The sequence below is a fragment of the Oryzias latipes genome, chromosome 4, assembly GCF_002234675.1.
Source record: "Oryzias latipes chromosome 4, ASM223467v1".
Classification (NCBI taxonomy): domain Eukaryota; kingdom Metazoa; phylum Chordata; class Actinopteri; order Beloniformes; family Adrianichthyidae; genus Oryzias; species Oryzias latipes.
Genome location: NC_019862.2, coordinates 17922599 through 17941926, shown reverse-complemented (window position 1 = coordinate 17941926; position 19328 = coordinate 17922599). Strand labels below are relative to the sequence as shown.

At 38.4% G+C, this 19328-nt stretch overlaps 1 protein-coding gene across 6 annotated transcripts in view; it reads right to left on the bottom strand.

Annotated features, from left to right (window-relative positions):
• LOC101171070 (discs large homolog 1-like protein) overlaps nucleotides 1–19328 on the bottom strand; it is a 99117-nt gene that overhangs the window by 34694 nt on the left and 45095 nt on the right. For all 6 annotated transcript variants that reach the window (XM_011474174.3, XM_020702506.2, XM_020702507.2 and 3 more), the window contains 4 exons: nucleotides 5959–6012; nucleotides 3321–3371; nucleotides 1231–1355; nucleotides 396–565 (listed from right to left, as the gene is read on the bottom strand). In XM_011474174.3, coding sequence (XP_011472476.1) covers nucleotides 396–565; nucleotides 1231–1355; nucleotides 3321–3371; nucleotides 5959–6012 — 400 coding nt within the window. The remainder of the gene's footprint in view (nucleotides 1–395; nucleotides 566–1230; nucleotides 1356–3320; nucleotides 3372–5958; nucleotides 6013–19328) is intronic.

The window sequence follows — 19328 nt, the reverse complement described above, 5'->3', positions numbered from 1 at the left end:
CACACACCCATTCACACTCACACTTAGGGACAATTTAGAGTTCCCAATTGACCTATGGAGCATGTTTTTGGACGGTGGGAGGAAGCCGGAGACTCCGGAGAGAACCCACGCATGCACGGGGAGAACATGCAAACTCCACACAGAAAGGTCCCCCATCGGTGTTTTGTGTCAGGTCCCCCAGCCGGGACTTGAACCGGGGGCCTTCTTACTGCGAGGCTAACAACTGCCCCACCGTGAAGCCATAAAATCAAGTAAAACATAAAATCATATCTAGTTGAGGGTCCTCTTGTTTACTAGTAATATAGTTTAAATGAGAAATACATTCTTCAAAATTTGTCCGAATGTTAAAAATTACTAAATCTTTAACCAAATAGCTACATGTGGCACTACTCCACCTTTTGGCCCTTTGACCAGTTTGATGTCCATGATTCTCTCTGCAAGACTCCTCCTGCGTCGGACACATAGTCGCACCAGACCTCCCGCATCCTTCAGCGCTTCCACAGCCCCACTGTGAGTCACTTCTCTGACATCTGTGTCATTCACGCGAACGATGCAGTCATTCACCCTGCACAGCAACAACACAGTAAACAAACAAGTTATGTTTGTCATTTAACAAGTTAATCACAAAGAGAGAAAATACATAAATATACATAAGTGGCTTCGTGGTAGAGTGTCTGCCCTGTGACTGGAAGGTTGTGACTTTAAATCCAGGCCGAGTCATCCCAAAGACTCTAAAAATTGGACCCAGTGCCTCCCTGCTTGACACTCAGCATTAAGGGGTTGGATTTGGGGGTTAAACCACCGAATGGTTCCCGCGCGCCTGTGTCTACAGCTCACTGCTCCCCCACGGGATGGGTCAAATGCGGAGAACAAATGTCACACACCTAGGTGTGTGACAGCTACTGCGACTTTAATTTTATTAGTGAAAAACAGAAGTATAAAGAAGTGATGAAGAAAACAACATTAGGTAAAAAATAAAAAAATAAATCATAAAAAGAAGCAAAAACTGTTCCAAGGTAGCAAAAAAAGAGGTATTATATTAAAAACATGATCCAATGAGGAAAATGCATGCAGCTTCTTAAATGTCATTAAGGATGAAAATAAAACGACGACTTCAAAAACATTTGAGATAAACAAGAACATTTGAATAAACAAAAAAAAGCCATGGTGAATGTTTGATTTAACTTAAAATGACTAATGGAATGATTATCTAAATTACAAGTCTCTTACCTGAGTCTTCCATTCTGAGCTGCAGCTCCTCCTGGAATAATTTTAGTGATGAAGATCGAAGGGTCTTCTCCAATGTGGGGGTTATCAGTCCCACCAGCGATGCTAAATCCCAATCCTGAGTTACCCTTTATGATAAACATCAGTTAAAAACATCAGTTTTAACATCTTAAGCTGCTATAGAGAAATACATAAAATAAATATACATATCAAATTCTTAGAATCGTTATTTTGCTCTTTGTTAAAAAATAGCTTAAAGATTGAGAACACTGCAAGTGCAGCTTTGCTGGAAAACATAATGCTGGCTTCTCAGCAGTCTGATTATTATCTTATCTCCAAGAAGCTCCAAACACACATGTGGATTGGAGATAGGTCAGGAAAGCTCTCCCATTCTGTTGTGCAGAAAGAAAAAAAAGATTCTTCCTGAAAATAAAAGGGATTTGACTGGAGCATAAGCCTTTATAGTGGATGATCTGTTTTTGACCAATCCGTAAACCATCAACTAACATTTAATGCACTGGTTGAAGAGCCTTCCACAAAGGTTGGATGTATTTCTCTGAAGCTCTTCAAAAATAATTTGGAGCGTATTGCTGGCATCAAATTATTCTTTTTTTGTAAACAGGGTAAATGTTAAATTAAGCCATTTGAATAAAGAATAAAAGGATTAAACTAATTGTGGGATGAAGCTTTTCCGATATTTAGAAGACTTTTCAACTGATTCATCTAAATAAAAACGTTTGATGTAAGACGCCTGAAAGAGTTTATCGTTTCTTACAAAATAAATGAATTTCGCTTTCTTATTTAGATCACTGTATTTCCAAAAAGCCTGATGTGTGCATATTTTTAGAACAAGGTACGTGCAATTGACAGTTTTTTTCCTACTTCTTTGATGGAATCTACTTGGATGAATGAGAATCCACACAGACATATTTTTAGCACAATTTAAAAGAATAGTTGCTGCTTTCTGTATTTTTTTTAATGTCAAACTTGATCTTTCAAGATGAATAAGCATAGCGGGGCACAGGAGGTAAAACAGCAGCATAAAACATGTAAAGTATTTTTCTAAAAAATAAATGAAAAAATGTATTCATAGTGCATACATTTACAATGTATGTAGTGATAAATATGTTGGTAAAAATAGGCATGTCACCCAGATACAGTTAGGTGAGTTATGTAAGATGTAGTCAACCACAAATAAGGAAATTTGCTCACAGATTAAAACTTCCTTTTGCCAAATTTTAACACCTCATTAAAGTACACTTCAACATACTGAATATTATGTATTTCAATTTAGCTTATTTCACTTAATGTGCAGCATCTCTACATGCAGGTATTCCAAAAGTTGAAGATAATATTTTCTAACTTTGTATCTCCTAATATAACCAGAAAGAGTTTCATACACATCCTTTCTGTAGGCTGAATCAAATGACTGCCAGTGTTAGCTGCTGGCCTTCATTGCTCTTCAGTCAACACTCCTGCTCTGTCATGGATTCACATCTAGTGTAATCTCTGCACCCATGTATGTTCATGGTAACTTTACAGCAGATCCAGTCAAGCAGACAGAACCAGGTCAGAGGAGAAAAGAGCGACTTAGAGAGATGGCCAAAATGCCTCCAGGGGTGGCAGAATTCTGAATATAATGAGGGAAGAGGGGTAATAGAGAACTAGGGCGAGGAAGAATGAACAAGAGATGGAGAGGATGGCCGCGCTGAGTGAGTGAATAGAAAAGATGGGAAGATAGTAAAACAGAATCAAGGATTGAGACACAGAGAAGATGGAGGTGCTTTCTCTAAATGTATAGCTCATCTCAGCCTTTGTTTAGTATTACATTTTAGGATTTTTTGTAGGTTTGAAAGTGCAGAAGAACAGTAGTAGCAGAAGTAATCATAGATCATTATTGTACTATCAAAGTTTCTGCTATGATCTGATAACCTTAAAGGTGACTTTATAAACAGGCAAGAGGCCCCAAGTGTTGTATAGTTCTTTTAACTCTTCCATTTAGTCCAAATAGCTTGTAAATTTCCAAAGAGGGCAAATCTGTTCTCGTTTTTAGAGGCTAGTAATGGTGTGTGTGTAAAAGATTAGTTTCTTACCCTCTCCAGAGTAATTTCTTCATACTCATAGTCGGCTTCGGTTCCATTTACCTGTAAGACAGAAAAAAAGAAGAAAGTTTAATTTCAAGATGCGCAAAAAATCACCCACAATACTCCTGAGCTCAAAAATACATGTCTGCCACATTTCCATAATAATGACAAATGTAATTTACTTTACTTACCACCTTGACTTCAAATTGTCCTTTTTAGGTTCAATGCTGAGAATTTATAACAATCAAACTCTCTTTCACATTGATCTCCTAGTTTGTAAATCTGAACTGATCCATTAAACATTTCTTCTGAAATAAATTGTTACCAACCCCAAACGAGAAATCTGAATAAAAATGTTCATAATAAGCAATTTTCACAGCTACAAAGACTTGACATCACAATTGATGGATGGAAAGAAGAATAATGGATTGGATAAACCTAAACAATTGGACCCAAAAGAAAAAAAAGTCTGAGATTTGTTGGAATGCATCCGACAGGTCTGTTTTAAAACAAGAGATTTATCCATTACTCATCAATCAAAACCATTCACCTTTCATTTGTTCACAGCTTTAATGACAAATACTAAATTAAAGATTAGTTTTTAGCAGTTTTCAAATAAATTATATCCAACCATGCAAGTGAAAAGTTCATTCTGAACCAGACTTTTTAATATATTTCTTTTACTTGTAGAATTGAACCAGTTTACAGAGACAAATACTGATGAACTAACCTAGCTCCAGTTACCTTTGTATTTATACCTGTCTATAGGAGAGGTGTGGCTGCCTGTTTATTTGCCCTTAACTAAAATATATAAATGTTCCGCTCAGTTTGGAATTCTCTTGTCCAAAGATGTTAGTTTTATATAATATTTAATAATATATAATATTTAGATCCGTGCGTAACTTTGGCTTTGTGTGTGCGTAACAAGGGATTCGTGCGTGTTTTTTAAAGATGTGTGTGTGTAAGTAGTTTAAAGATGTTGTAATCTTAATTTGTGCATACGTAAGTTGCATTTTGTATTTTTTTCATTTTATATTTTTTTTACTTATATACACAAAACGTATTATGTGAGTAACAGATCAAATCCAAATTTATGCACAAATCCTAATTTACGCACGCACAAAGCAAGAATATGCATACACAAATCCTAATTTACGCACAAATCAAGAATTACGCACGCACAAATCCGACTGAGTCTAATTTCTCTCCATACTGAATGGTTTGCTTGAACTGTAGATTTTTTAATAGTGAGTGTTGTGACTGTTTAATTTCAAATGCAGATGTTGCCACCACAGCTGTATCCTAGTAGTAGATAATACAAAAGACAATATCAAACATTCACAAACATAGTGGTGGACTTGCATCCCAATAGCCCATGTAATCTGTCTAGCTGTAATCTGTGGTCTCTGTGCAGTCAGATTAGTTCAGATTTTAAATTTGTGCAGTTTTAAATTAAAGCCCAGTCCTCTGTTCCTCTATCTTGTGTCTCTGCTGACTTTTAAAGACTCAACTTAAATTAAGACTAGATAATTCTCAGTGACAAGAAAAGGTTTTTTTATCAGAAATAATAACTATGTGAGATTATTAAGAAAGCTCCTTCATTTTTTACTTGATATACTTGTGTAAAAAGGCAGAAAATGGTTGACTTCCATATAAACAAATACATTGGATATTACTAAAGTTTTAAGGATTGTTTGTGTAATCAAAAATTGAGAACATAAAGTCATTCCACAGCAATTACATAATAAACTCATCTAACAACGGCATGCATGATTGTCTGCTGCAGCTGGTTACAACAAATTTGACAGCTGGATTCATCTAGATGGCCAACAGTAGTCAGGAGAGATATACAAACTCCACAGATATATGCTAATCAACACTTTTTTTAAATTGACACTCAAAATAATTAGAAATATCCACAAATCCAAAACTTTGTTTTTTAACTCTTTATGGATACATTTAATCCATAATGTTACAGGAAATGAATAAAAAAAATTGAAACCCTATATTTTCTTCTGACGCTAGAGAACATGTTTCAGATGTTCTGCAAGTTGTGAAGAAGTGCAGCCTGTGCTTCAGCCCCAACTGAAATGCTTACACTGATGTTACGTCAGGAGCTCCAGACCTGCGATTGGTCTGTGTGGGTAGGCTGCTTTTTGTGCCATCTGCTTTCAGTGATTGTCGTGTTGGTTAATACAAATAACATGGAGCAGATTAAAGAAAGGCAAAGGGCACTTTAATGTAAGTAATGCAAGGGGGAAAAAAATTATTTTATCACAATATCCGGTGAAAAACATCCTCTCAAATTAGTCGTTTTAGCCCCCTAACAATGCAGACCACATTTGTTCAGCAACCATAGAAACTACCTAATATACTTATACATAAATATTTATGCTAAAATTACCACCCTAAAGCATTGTGGTGCATTATCCTGTCTAATTTGTGCCCTCAACCATAACAAAGGTCATAGCTAGTGTGCTATAGCCCATGTAAAAGCACTAGCATGTAGTTCAATGACTCTTCAATTGGTATGGGTAATCATTACACAGCTTAAAAAGACCCAGTATCACAAACAATGTTGCAGTCTTAACCACAGATATTGTCAAATAAGGAAAGTCAAAGTTGGTAAAAAAAAAGCAGCACTCACATATGGAGGGGTGTCGATGTTGTCGGCATTGACCACCACTGGAGGGGGGTTGGCCTGAAAAGAACAGACGCGATATATGTTAGTTTCATTTCAATCATTTTCCTTTAAAAACACAAAAAAACGAGGACAGGGAAACAAAAAAGGGGGTGGTGAGCACTTACTCTTCGCAGGTTTTGGTAGAGCATGTTGAGTACATCTGCTATGGATTACCACCATGGAACGACTGCATTCACCGCATGACATACTGCACAGCCCTTCTAGTGAACAGCACTAATGTACCACAGCGCAAACAACACTAAACAACACTTTTGTAAAACTCTGACACGATGCCATAAATCGCTCATGGGGATTCACAGCTGCATTCCAGAATCAGCCAAAAATTATGCTGTTTTTTTTATGTCACTATCTTTTGTTGCACGATCATAACATCAGAAATCCTTCAATACTGTTCTAGATCAATAGTCTACCCAGCCAGCATGTTCATTAAAACCAAGTCTCTTTCTAGAACCTCTAAAATACTCACCCTGTCTCTTCTTAGTTTTAGAGTTAAGGCCTTGCCAAAATAATACAGTTGTTCTGATTGATAACTGATAATGCCAAATATCTATTGGGTGTCAAGCAAACAAATTTCAGGTCTGACACAAAATAAAAATAAAAGCTGATCTAATCATATCCCCTCACATGTTTTCTGAGCCTGTCTGCTTTTCTAATAAAAATATTTTGTGTTACCATCTGCAGTTCTAGTCCTCTCCAACACAGCAGCAATGACTGCAAGTCATAATAGTTCCAACTTTTCTTCTAAAGCCCAAAACAATTTATAAAAAATACAAAATAAAAACGGCTAAAAACCTTGAATGAAAAATCAAAAAGACAGACCACTCTAACTCCAGAAAACAAATGTGCAAGAGAGCAGCATCTATCCGCTTGCTCTAATCTCATCCTTGCATTCACACTGCTTTATCTCCCCTCTCTCACACACACAAATAATGCCAGTGCATTATCTCACTCTATGTTTCCTCCCTCTGCCACATGTGCAACTGGCTGTCAGTCAAGCTGACTGGACGCTTGATCCCGCATGGGAAGAAAGGGGGGGTGGGGGTTGTTGGGTCAGACGGATTATAGGTGCAGAGGGAGGAGGGAAATCTGCCTTTTTTTCACAACAACAACCAAAAGCAGAGGGTGTCCACAGATGCACAAAAACAAAACACGTTTCAAAAGAGAAGAAAAAAAAAGGACAAGAGGAATCAACACTGGGAGAACAGAAGTGGAGGAAGGGTCAGCGTAAGCGAGGGATGGAGGGGACGCAGGGTAGTTCACGGAAACTAAAACTGAGGACAAGCCAACAACAGCAATTGTGTTAAAATCAAAATATAGAAGTTTTGAAATAGAAATTGTATATACAAAAATTTTAATACTCAAAACCTATTTTAGATTTCAATTGAGACAAAAACCTTAATTTAATTTATTTAAACATGACAAAAAGGTCAATTCTTTTCAGACACTTGTTCTTTTTCACTAATATCTGTTTTTTAAAAATAAAATAACGAGGACACAGCTAACATCACCAACAACAACAGCAGAAACTAAATATAGCATCACAACAACAGCTTTTTATTTACCACACTGATATATTAAAATCTCATGGCATATATCAAAGCAATAAAATGAAGTAAGATATGCAACTGATTGAAAAATGTCTTAATTTTGCAGATAAAGCACACGAAACAATGTCAAAGCAAAACTTACAATTTTTTTTGCATGTGTTTCTTTTCATTTCTCATTTGTTTTATTTTTCTAGCTCCTCTATGAACATAAAAAAACATCTTCTAAAACGAGTCCAATGAAGTGCACAATATTGGTGAGATAGATGAGTTTCTGATCAAAATAAACTTCTGAGATGCAAAACTTGCAAAAAGATATCTAACATGTATTAGAAAGCCATGTTTGAATGCTAAAGACACTGTTAACACACACAAAAAACTGAAATACAATCCTCTGTTGGCTATGAACTGTTTAATACTAAACAAATGTAAATCATTGGGCTCAACTGATCAACTACGTAACTTATTTGCTTTTTCAGGAAAAACAGGACTATAATGAAGATCTCATTAGTAAAAATATATTATTAAACTGCTTCATTCTTTTAATTTCTTGAGTTTCCAGTTGCTGACCCTGTGCTTCATGATTGTGTGTGTTTGTGTATGTTTGTGTGTGAGAGAGAGAAAATCACAAAGGGACAAATACAGCCGGTCAGTCAGATGGTGACTCTGCTGACACGCCATGTCAGGCTGCACACTTATGTAACTACAATAAGTGTGTGTGGGTGCATGTATGTGTGCGTGTGTGTGTGTGTTCGTGTGTGTGAATGGGGTTGTGGAACACGAAAAAGGCCATAAGAACAAACGTGCTAATACACAAACACACAATGTCCATATCCAGATAGTGTTATGATGCTCTGATTGTTGATTGTTACATAATAGTGGTTATAACAGCTGTGGTATCATGGCATTATGACCTGACTCAGTCCAGCACAGCATTAGAATAGGATTCACACTTTCACTACTTTATTTTAAGAGAGAGACACCAAGGGACAAACAAGTGATTAAACACTTCTGTTCAGCTCATAGTCTACGATCCAGGTATGGAAGAGTTGCTTAGACTTCCTGATGCTTGTACATTTAAGTGTGTCTTTGTGTTTCTGGGCTTAGGGGAAATGATTTTCAATTAGTGCAAGGGTTTCTGCTGAGCTCCAGCATCGCCAACGAAATACGTCAATTATCACTTACCAGATAAATAGTGATTGTATAAATAGCAATCAAGAATTCTAAAACATCTAACGGTGTACAAAGGCTTTTAGTTAAATAATCAGTCAATAAAGAGTACGTCCTATGCCAAATTGTTCCACTTGAAAATTTTTAATGCTTTCTTCCCTGACATTCGATCTTCTTTGCTGCAACACCAACTCGCACTGATAGCTATAGATTGCAGCGCAGACTCCTACAATACTCCACTTTTAACATCATCATCATTGTCTTCATAATGTAAAATGTAATTCCATATGACTAATGAAATAATTAGGTACAGCATGACTCTAATCAAATCAGAATAGATGGGCTAATCAAGCTAATCAGTACTTCCTATCAGTGATCACTGCATCTCTGAGTTGGAGGCAGCTGTTTATTGTACTCTATCAGCTCTCTATTAAATAGTTTAATGCAACACTCTAACAGTATTAGGATTAAACTTACTGGGACACCTAATAAGTAACCTATATCATATAAATGCTGTAACTAAAAACATAGTATATGTTTATAGCAGCCACAGTACTTTGTACACAGTACAGAATTGTTATTTCATTGAGATAACTTTCAGGTTTAGTGGTTTGGAAAACTATATTTTATCTTCTGTTATTACTCCAACATCCCCTTAGGGAGCACTTGTATTTGTTGGCAGTACATAAAACAGAACAGCCAAAGACAATTGAATCTTAAGGTAACACTGAAAGTCCAGTTCTCCAAAGCAATATAATTTTCTGGCCAAAAACATAAAGGTGTAAATAAAAAGTGAGCCAGGTATCTTTTTAGTGGTAGGTGTCTTATTTTTTTGCGCTATCTGCTATTTCCCTGTTTTGTCAAACAGTGGCTAATATTTCTTGATGTCTTGGATTATTTTGAGTTGGAATCACTTATTGCTTAAAAAATTTGTTGGGTTAATGACTGTTGTCATACAGTTATTTAAAACTTACCTGCATGTGGCCGTGTATCTGTGGAAAATGGTGTGTGAGCGGTACATGTGGTGGGACTGACACTGAGTGTGTGGTCCAGATATGTGTGTCCTTGGGACATGGGCTGTAACCTAATTTCACTTTGGTCTTTGTGGGACTCTTCTTTACACTGTCCTTCAAATTTGGGAATTTCCCTTTAGAGTTCCTGGACAGATTGGTAGGCAATGTGTTCCACCCATAACCTCCCAGACCTGGACAAAGGTGGATCTGTGGGGAAGGGAAAGGATGGATGGACAGCGACTGGGAGGCATGAGGAAGTGGAGACAGGCAGTTCTGGTGGTGGTACGGCTGGAACAGTGAGTTATGACTGGGTGAATGGAACTGCTGGTGGTGGTGGTACAGCTGATGAGTTGAAGGAGAAGCAATCAGGAGACTGGGCGTTGCTGAGAGAGGGCACTGATGCTGGTTTTGAGCATGATGCTGCAGCTGATGATGACTTGCAGACAAATGAAGCTGTTGCTGACTTGGTGAGCGCAGACAACTGTCTGGTGACTGAGGTGCCAGCTGATATGAAGATGATGGCACAGCTAGACGGTGACTTGAAGTCGACGGAGCTATGTGATAGTAGCTTGGAGAAGGAGAGGGAAGCAGGTGTTTTGGAGAATGGCAGATGTAATTTGGAGAAGGCTGTAGTTGGTGATTTGGTGTCTGCAATAAATTCTGATTCTGCTTTGAGTGAGCATGACTTTTGCCTGTCTTGGACTTTGCCTTTCCAGACTTGCTCTTTGAGGAGCTACCGCTGGGCTTTTTGGGGCTACAACAAAACTCATGACTGTGGAAATAAGTAGTCATAGCGTCACAAACAACTGTTATTAAAGTCCTTTAACTTATCCTTGTGTTGCTGCCTTACCACATTGTGATCAGAAGAAAAATGCTTCACAGAATTAGCTTTGCCTGACTTAAGTAGCCAATATTTTAACCAGTTCTTCTGTGTCCAGTGCAGCGCTGGTATTTTACCCATAAATGTGATTTCCTTGTAGCTGAATGTAAAGCTCTATGAGATGATAGGAAAACAGGAAACAATTCCTCCTGTGTCGGCATTGATCTCGCTTCTCGCTGATAGCTTAGAGCTCCAATTAGCTTAAAAAAACTTTAAATCCACCTTTAGGACAACAGAAAAGATAGTCTTCTTCTTAAAATGGTTGCGTGAAGACTCTCGAAATCCTTTAATGTTCAAAGATCAGTAGTAAGATCTGATTTTAAATGTGAAAAAATGATCCAGTAAAACTCATTGGATGATTGAACCTCCGGTCAGTCCTCCCTTTTGTTGGGAATCAGTTAAGTTGCTTGACTAAAAGATAATGCTCCAATCCATCGATCAGCCACTCCAGGTAAATCACATTTTCTAGCTACGCAACAAGTTACCACATCTCTGGCAACAAATTTTGTCCACTTTGTAAATCCTAAAGTTCAGGTATTCCAAAAACCATGGTCCTCAAAGGCAAACAAGTTAAGGACATCATCAAGAATAAATAATCAGGAATAAAATCAGGAAAAAAAGAATCCTTTTTGCACGTCCTGTGTCTTCATTTCTAGTTTTGTTTCCCTGTCATGAAGTGATGCCAGGCAACATCTCTGCACTTTCGCTCATAGTCATCCCTCGGTGCAACCTCCCCCTGACAGTGTCGGCCCCTCTCTGCCTCTGTCTGCCTCTGTCTGCCTCTTCCGTTTGTGGACTGGCCAATTAGGGGCGTTCCTGGTCTCTTGAACATGACAGCAGCCAGGCATGACTAATCGATTGGCAACTGGGGACAGTGATACAGCACTCAGGGCTCACTAAATGTATGTGTATAAAGTGAGGAAAGAGCAGTGATTGGTGGAGAGGGCAGCCATTTCCATCAACCTTTGTCTTGATCTTTTACAAGGCAGACTGGGTTGGCTCCAATACAGTGTCTGCATGTGTCTCTATGCATTGGCCCACTTCACTGAGAGAGCATGCATGAATGTGAGTGTGTGCACGTCCTCTTTGCAGCCGTGCCTTTTTCCAGTACCTTTGGGATTTTGACTTAAGATAATGTTATCAGGAATAAAACATACTAATCTAGTTTACATTATTGTAGATCCAAGAGATTGAATGAGACTGGTCTCACAATAAATAAACCGGAAGTTATATTGTTACAGTTAGAAGTACACTATTCCTGGTTTAACCCTACTTTAAAGGCAAAATGAATCAGTTTTCTGTCTTTGACTTCACATTATTGGGGTGTGCTCCTTTCTTAAAAACAATGAATAATTATTTTACTTTTACTTTTTTAAAAACTATAAAAATATTTTAAATAGTGGTGATGTTTTCATTTTTTTACATTGTGTTAAAGAGAGTCAAAAAAAGTTTTTTACTATGGTTTGACCCAAAGACATTTCAGAAATTTAGAAAACCACCAAAACTGCGTGTATTTATCTTTTGACAAGGTATATGAAAGACATCGAGCCTTTAACACAACAGTCGATTGATCTGTTAATGAGTCTTATATTTACACACACACAATCCAATGAACTATCTCCCATACGATATGCCTTTTGGTTATGAGTGGCTGGTATTTAGAAAATAACAAAAGCTGCCATTTGTTTGTACCTCAAGCCGGAAAGATGTTCATACGCACGTTTATATGTGATTATAGCTTTAAGGTCTGCATTTCTTTTTAATAATGTCAACAAATATGCATATATATGCCACAACTCACCCCAAACCAAGCTGATAAGGGAGAGATGAGCAGAGATGCATGTGGCACATTTAATAGGGAATAGAAAGTAGTGCCTGCATCTCTAAAGCATTAAGAGATGCAGAAAGGCTATGGGTGATTGAGAAAAGCTCAGTGAGTTAGTATATATACATATATGGGTGTTGTTCCCCGTGTAAAGTGCTGCTAGAGCTGCAGGCGAAGCGTTGGGTCAGGGGAGAATGAGCAGGGAGAAAAGGATATCAGCATCACAGCGCTGAAAGGAGTTAGCACTAATGCAGAGAGAGGGTGGGGTAGGAAGGGGTGGAGGCAGCTGAGAAATGAAAATGATGGGAAGAAGAAACAAACAAGGAAATGAGAATGTACAGTGCTTTAGATAATGTTTTTATTTTGATTTTTAGGAGATAATTTTATGAAACTATTCATTAGAAAAGATCTCACATTGTCATCGGAGTGGGACTTGTAAATCTACAAAGTGGTTAACTTCTTCCAGAACCAAACTGTTCAAGAAAAACTACAAAATAATTTAAAATCTTCATTTAGATTTTAAAGATGATAAGATTGACTGAACTTGTTTTCAAACATGTTTTCAGTAAGAATAGAAATTGCTGCAAAAACAACAGTTTTCAAGTTTAAAGGTCATGTGTTAACCTTACCAACCTTTTTTAATTTATAATCTGACAGGTATATAACATAAGGTCATGAATAAATAACAAGAAAACAGGTCTACAAAAACAGTTCCTGACTGTGCCATTTTTTAACCAGTTGTACTGGGAGCCATCAGCAGGGGGCTGTATACTCCACAGACTGTTGGAGCACTGATGTGTTTATGGTTCTTACCAGGAACACTCCAGTTCCCTTACTGTCATCCAGTTGTAAATTGTATCCACTTGGCAGTATTAGGAGCTGACAGCCCTCTCATAAATAAACGGAAAACACACGTTTTAATTCAGTGTTTTGCAGACACTACAATAGTTGTGAGAATACGAGAATTCAGCAACAGAGGGATTGTTGCCTCATAATGATGCAGCGTGTTAATATTTCAGGACCCAAACCAGCTGCTCTGTTAAATGGTTTGTTGTTTGACAGCAACAGCTTCATTCATTATTACTTCACTTGATTTTTATGTTCTTCTTTCTCTTTCGGCTTTTCCCATCAGGGGTCGCCACAGCGAATCATCCTTTTCCACCTCACTCTGTCATGGACATCTTCTACCCTAACATTAGCCAACTTCATGTCCTCTGTTAAGACATCCATGTATCTCCTCTTTGGCCGTCCTCTTGCCCTCCTGCCAGGCAGCTCCATCTCCAACATCCTTCTACCAATATATCCACTATCCCTCCTCTGAACATGTCCAAACCATCTCAGTCTGGCTTCTCTGACTTTGTCGCTGACACAGGCAACATGAGCCGTCCCTCTGATGTACTCGTTCCTTATCCTGTCTAACCTGGTCACTCCTAAGGAGAACCTCAACATCTTCATCTCCGCTACCTCCATCTCAGCCTCTTGTCTCTGTCTCACTGCTACCGTCTCTAACCCATAGAGCAGAGCTGGTCTCACCACTGTCTTGTACACCTTTCCTTTGAGTCTTGCTGGCACTCTTCTGTCACACAACACTCCTGACACTTTCCTCCAACCGCTCCAACCTGCCTGCACACGCCTCTTCACCTCTTTTCCACAATCCCCATCACACTGAACTGTTGACCCCAAGTACTTAAACTCCTGCACCTTCTTCACCTCAGTCCCCTGTAACCTAACGCTTCTACCTTGATCCCTCTCGTTCAGACACATGTATTCTGTCTTACTACGACTGACCTTCATACCTCTTCTTTCCAGAGCAAACCTCCACCTCTCTAGCTGTTCCTCCACCTGCTCTCTACTCTCACTGCAAATTACGATGTCATCCGCAAACATCATTGTCCAGGGAGATTCCTGTCTTACCTCGTCTGTCAGCCTGTCCATCAGCATAGCAAACAAAAAAGGACTCAAAGCTGATCCTTGGTGTAGTCCCACCTCCACCTTGAACTCCTCTGTCTGACCTACAGCACATCTCACCACCGTCATACTTCTCTCATACATGTCCTGAACTACTCTGACATACTTTTCTGCCACTCCAGACGACCTCATACAGTACCACAGCTCCTCCCTCGGCACCCTGTCATACGCCTTCTCTAAATCTACGAACACACAATGCAGCTCCTTCTGACCTTCTCTGTACTTTTCCATCAACATTCTCAAAGCAAAAATGGCATCAGTGGTGCTCTTACGGGGCATGAAACCATACTGCTGCTCACAAATCTCCACCTTCTTCCTAAGCCTGGCTTCCACTACTCTTTCCCACAGCTTCATTGTGTGGCTCATCAACTTTATTCATCTATAGTTGCTGCAGTTCTGCGTGTCACCCTTGTTCTTAAAGATTGGGACCAGAACGCTTCTCCTCCATTCCTCAGGCATCTTCTCACTCTCTAAAATCCTATTGAACAACCTTGTTAGAAATTCCACTGCTGTCTCTCCTAGGCACTTCCATACCTCCACAGGTACGTCATCAGGACCAACGGCCTTTCCGCTCTTCATCCTTTTCAGAGCCAGTACTAACACCTCCCCATCTATTATTCCTTTTAAACATTTTCTATAAATATGATCAAAATACAGAACAAAATCAGAACAGCAGGGAAGTCATGAAAGCTACACTGTTTGAAATGTCAATATAGAACATTGCGTGTCATGCTTTCATTGATTAGGTAGACAGGGAAAAACAATTATGGAGTAATCCAGGGTGCAGGCACATTGACATGTGTGATTTCTAACTGCTAAGTCTTTACTAGTAATGTTGTATAGTAAGTCCATCCAATGATATGTCATCTTGGCATCCTGATAGTTCCACCCTGGGAATTTATTAAGGCCACAACAAAAACAGTCATGCACATACGCCCACGTTCAATTTGGAATCAGCAGATGATGAATTACAAAAGTAAAGTTTCTGTTTCAGACAGTGTGTAGACACTGAGGATCTAAAGGAAAAGTCACAGATGCTTGCAGAGAACATAATATGATTGAATTGTGTCAGTGTGAAATCACTAAAATTCCCTTATTATTTCATGGTAGTAGAAAACATGTTTTAGCATTGTAGCACCTGCAACAAAACTTCACAAGAAAGAAATCTGGTCAGAAAAGTAATATGATAATGTTAAAAAGAATTGTTCTCAGTAACCAAAAGAAAATCTTTGTCCAACAAGCTAAACAAAACAGCGCAAGATTCTTTGTTTCTCAAACACAGCACCCTGCAGCTCACTGTGATATAAAAATAACCATCCAAAAAAATGACCGTTATGTGTCTGACATTATAATACACAAGTATGACATTGAACACTTATTAACAGTTGTTTATGATAAAAGTAGGGGTTATTTTAATTATTATGGGACAAATTTCTACATCAATCCCCATTCTTTCACTTCCTTCTCAATTACAGTTCCTTTATGTGTGGCTCTTTTTCATATACAGTATTATTGAGTTTAGAAGTTGGAATGTTAGGAGTAGGAAGTACAATATGTGAATAGTTTTAGAAGATTCCACACTGGTGTGATGGAAATCCTGTCAACACAGATTGAAGGTCCAAGTTTATACCAAGCTTGAACCTTCTCCTGGGTCAAAGCATGCACCAACTGGCCCTTTGGACTGTCCTTGGGAGGTACTGTGAGTGATAACTACCCTGTGATGGACTACTAACTTCTCCAGGGCATTATCTGCCTCATGTCTGATGACTCATCTGACCCTGAACTGGATGAAGAGGGGGATAGAAAACGAATTGGTGGGTAGATTAATGCATAGATGTATAGACATTAAGTTGATGTACAAAAAAAAGGACAATGCCCTTTCCACGTTCCTTTCTCTGTGACCCACATTAGTTCAAGAGGGAAAAAAATAAAGACCAGAATGAACTAGAGGACCGTTCTTATAATTGCTCTGGCTGGTTGCCAGGATCCCGGCATAGCAAGCTGCAATGCCAGGATCGGGCGGAGCGACCAGGCTGGTGACCTGTCCAGGGTATATCCCTCCTTCACCCAGTGGTGGCCAGAACCAGTTCCAGCAACTCTGCAGCCCCAGCAGGTTAAGAAAATTGATGCAAACCATCTACCTGTGCAGAGTTGTTGGTCACATGACTCATTTAATTTGAAAAAAATGTTTCCATTGCAGTTTTGCGAAATATGTCCATTTCAGTACGCCTCAAAAACCACCTCCTCCATCCGCAAAAACTTTTTTTTGATTTTTTGTTTGGCAACAGGAGCAGCCATAGATACGATGACTCAGAGCGACCAATCACTGTCAACTGGTATAAACATGACTGCGCGATTATCAGGAAGCAATGGTGAGGGATTTGGCTGATTTTGCGAGAGGCGGAGGTAAGGCATTTTTCCATGGGTGACTTTTCACCTCGATTTGTCCATTGTTTTTACAGTCTATGGCTGAAGCCAAAAAAAAACAAGTTTTTTTTTTTTTTCAGAGCTTCAGCTTCACAGTGTATGAAAGCATGAGATGCATGGTTTTATAAATATGATATTCACTTTCTTTCATTTTCAGCTTCAGACTGAGAACCGTGTTCTATGCTAAAATCCCTGCATTTTCTTTAAAGTCCAAAATCTGCTGTTGTTTGTCATATATATGAGCAGGTAGGCCTCCGTTTACTTTACAACCTACCTTAAACGACTAGTTTCAAAAGAATATTTTTTGGCTAGTTTTGGTGTTGATGGTAAATGTACTAAAGGCTTTTAATGAATAGGTGATTGTGATATATTAGGAAATAAATATCCTCAATTGACATGTTCTGAAAACCATTAGCTTTGTTTTTCTTGTATATGCTCACTTTTGAAAGTCTCTGTAGTTTGGTAACACCATTAAGCTACAATGAATGATAGGTGAAGAAATGGTCAGAAACAGCCCCACCATTAGCACATCTTCATTTATAGATGAAGATATTCATGTCTAAGTTGATGCTGCCCCTATAAACTTTGGAAGAATTTTTCACTACGGCATGTATTAATACTATAGATTGCCTTAGATCCAGACAAAACATCATAGTCCACAACTGCAACCAGAGGCCATACTATGAGTATTTACAAACCCATTTTATTCACTCAGTTAGTGATAATTCGATGTTTAAAAGAACACATTTTTGGCTGAGGCACTTGAGAAATTTCCCATACTGTATGATGTAAGTTGGCAGGTTTTGCTTTTGTCTGCCAACTCCAAAATAACGTCATGTCAAAACTTAGTCATGTATTGCACTATTGGTCATTAACACAGAGCACAGCCTTCATAAAGGTGATCCAAAAAACAACTGCAAGACAAAGAAAGTGCACTGAATTTTCAAACATGTCATGCAAGTATATGGATGTACATCTTGTTATTTCCATCATGCAGTAATGAAGAGGCAAAACTGTGATAATCACGGGAGCGTAGGTTAAAATCTAACCATGTTCTGCTCAGACTCAGTGGTCATATGAAATGACTGCTCATGATCATCTTTAAACACATCAGAAAATACAGGCCAGAAGTAGAAGACTGAAGGAGAAGCACAAGAGAAAGTATGTGTGTAGAGACGTCTTTGTGTGTGCGTGTGTGTGTGTGTGTGTGTGTAGGAGAACTGAAATGCAAGCATCATCCCACACACAGAAGGTGACGCAACACCTCACACAGCCTCAGCATCTCACAAGCAATGCACCAGCCATTGCTGCAGCGCAGCATGTATTTGTGTGTGCGCATGTGATCACCAATGAAGCGACAGTACCCATGTCATGATTTTCTGTTTCTTTGACTCACTTTCATTTACTTCTCTGGCTCACACAAATCAAATAGGTTCTCTTTAGTTAACCGAATAGAACTATCACCATGACAACAGTTTATTTTAGTTTCAGTGTTGGCTAGCAGAAGAGAGGAAGAGTTCATTACCTACTATAGACTTGAAGGGACTGACTGGACTTTAGACATGAACTGGCACCGCCCATTGAGAGAATCCTTTTATAATCAGTGTATCTTTAGAAAGTAAAGCGGAAAAAAAATCACAAAGCTGTTTTTTTCCTTCAAAACTTCAAAAGAAAATGTAATATTTTAAAGATATAAAGTGACTGGATTGTCGACAAAGTTTGATCACTGTAGTTCACATATATTAAGCCTAACATATCTTCTCCAAAATATAGTTGCTAACTGACCCAAGACGTCATTCTTGGTTCCCTGATGCTTTCAAACAAGTCTGAACATGCTTGATTTCAGGCCATTATTTTTAATCCTCACAACAATTAAAATTTTATTCTCATATACCATAGGACAGTCAAATTTAGAGTACATTTGCTTTGTTTTGTCCAAAAATTCAAATATTCACTGCATAGTTTAATGTTATGCTTATCCTTTGGCCTACTTAGCATAAAGGAGGTAAAATTATGCTGCAAAATGTACAATAAACATTTACAAATAAGCATGTCTTAAAATATTCAGTCAAATAATTAAATGCAAACATTGCAAAACCTGATCAAACCCAAGATGCTACTATAATAATGTAAACCAACTGGCACCACTGATCTAAACAAAACAGTGGTGTATTTGAAGACACAGAGGGAGTGGAATGTTTCCTTGGCGGAAGAGGATAATGAGCAATTCTATACGGCATCTGGGTGGTGCTTGGGGAAAAGTGGGTTGATCTTTATTGTATAAACACATTATCTCCTGAGTTTTTATAACAAAGCTCCTACACATTTTCCATTTTGAAATCCATTAATCCAACCAGCTAATAGCTTTTACGTCTTTATTCTCAGCATAAAGCTAGAGGCTTCCTCGCCATATGACAAGCAAAAGGCAACCTCAACTAACACATATCTGATTAAGGATATAGTCTCCATACTATAGTTGGGCTGCC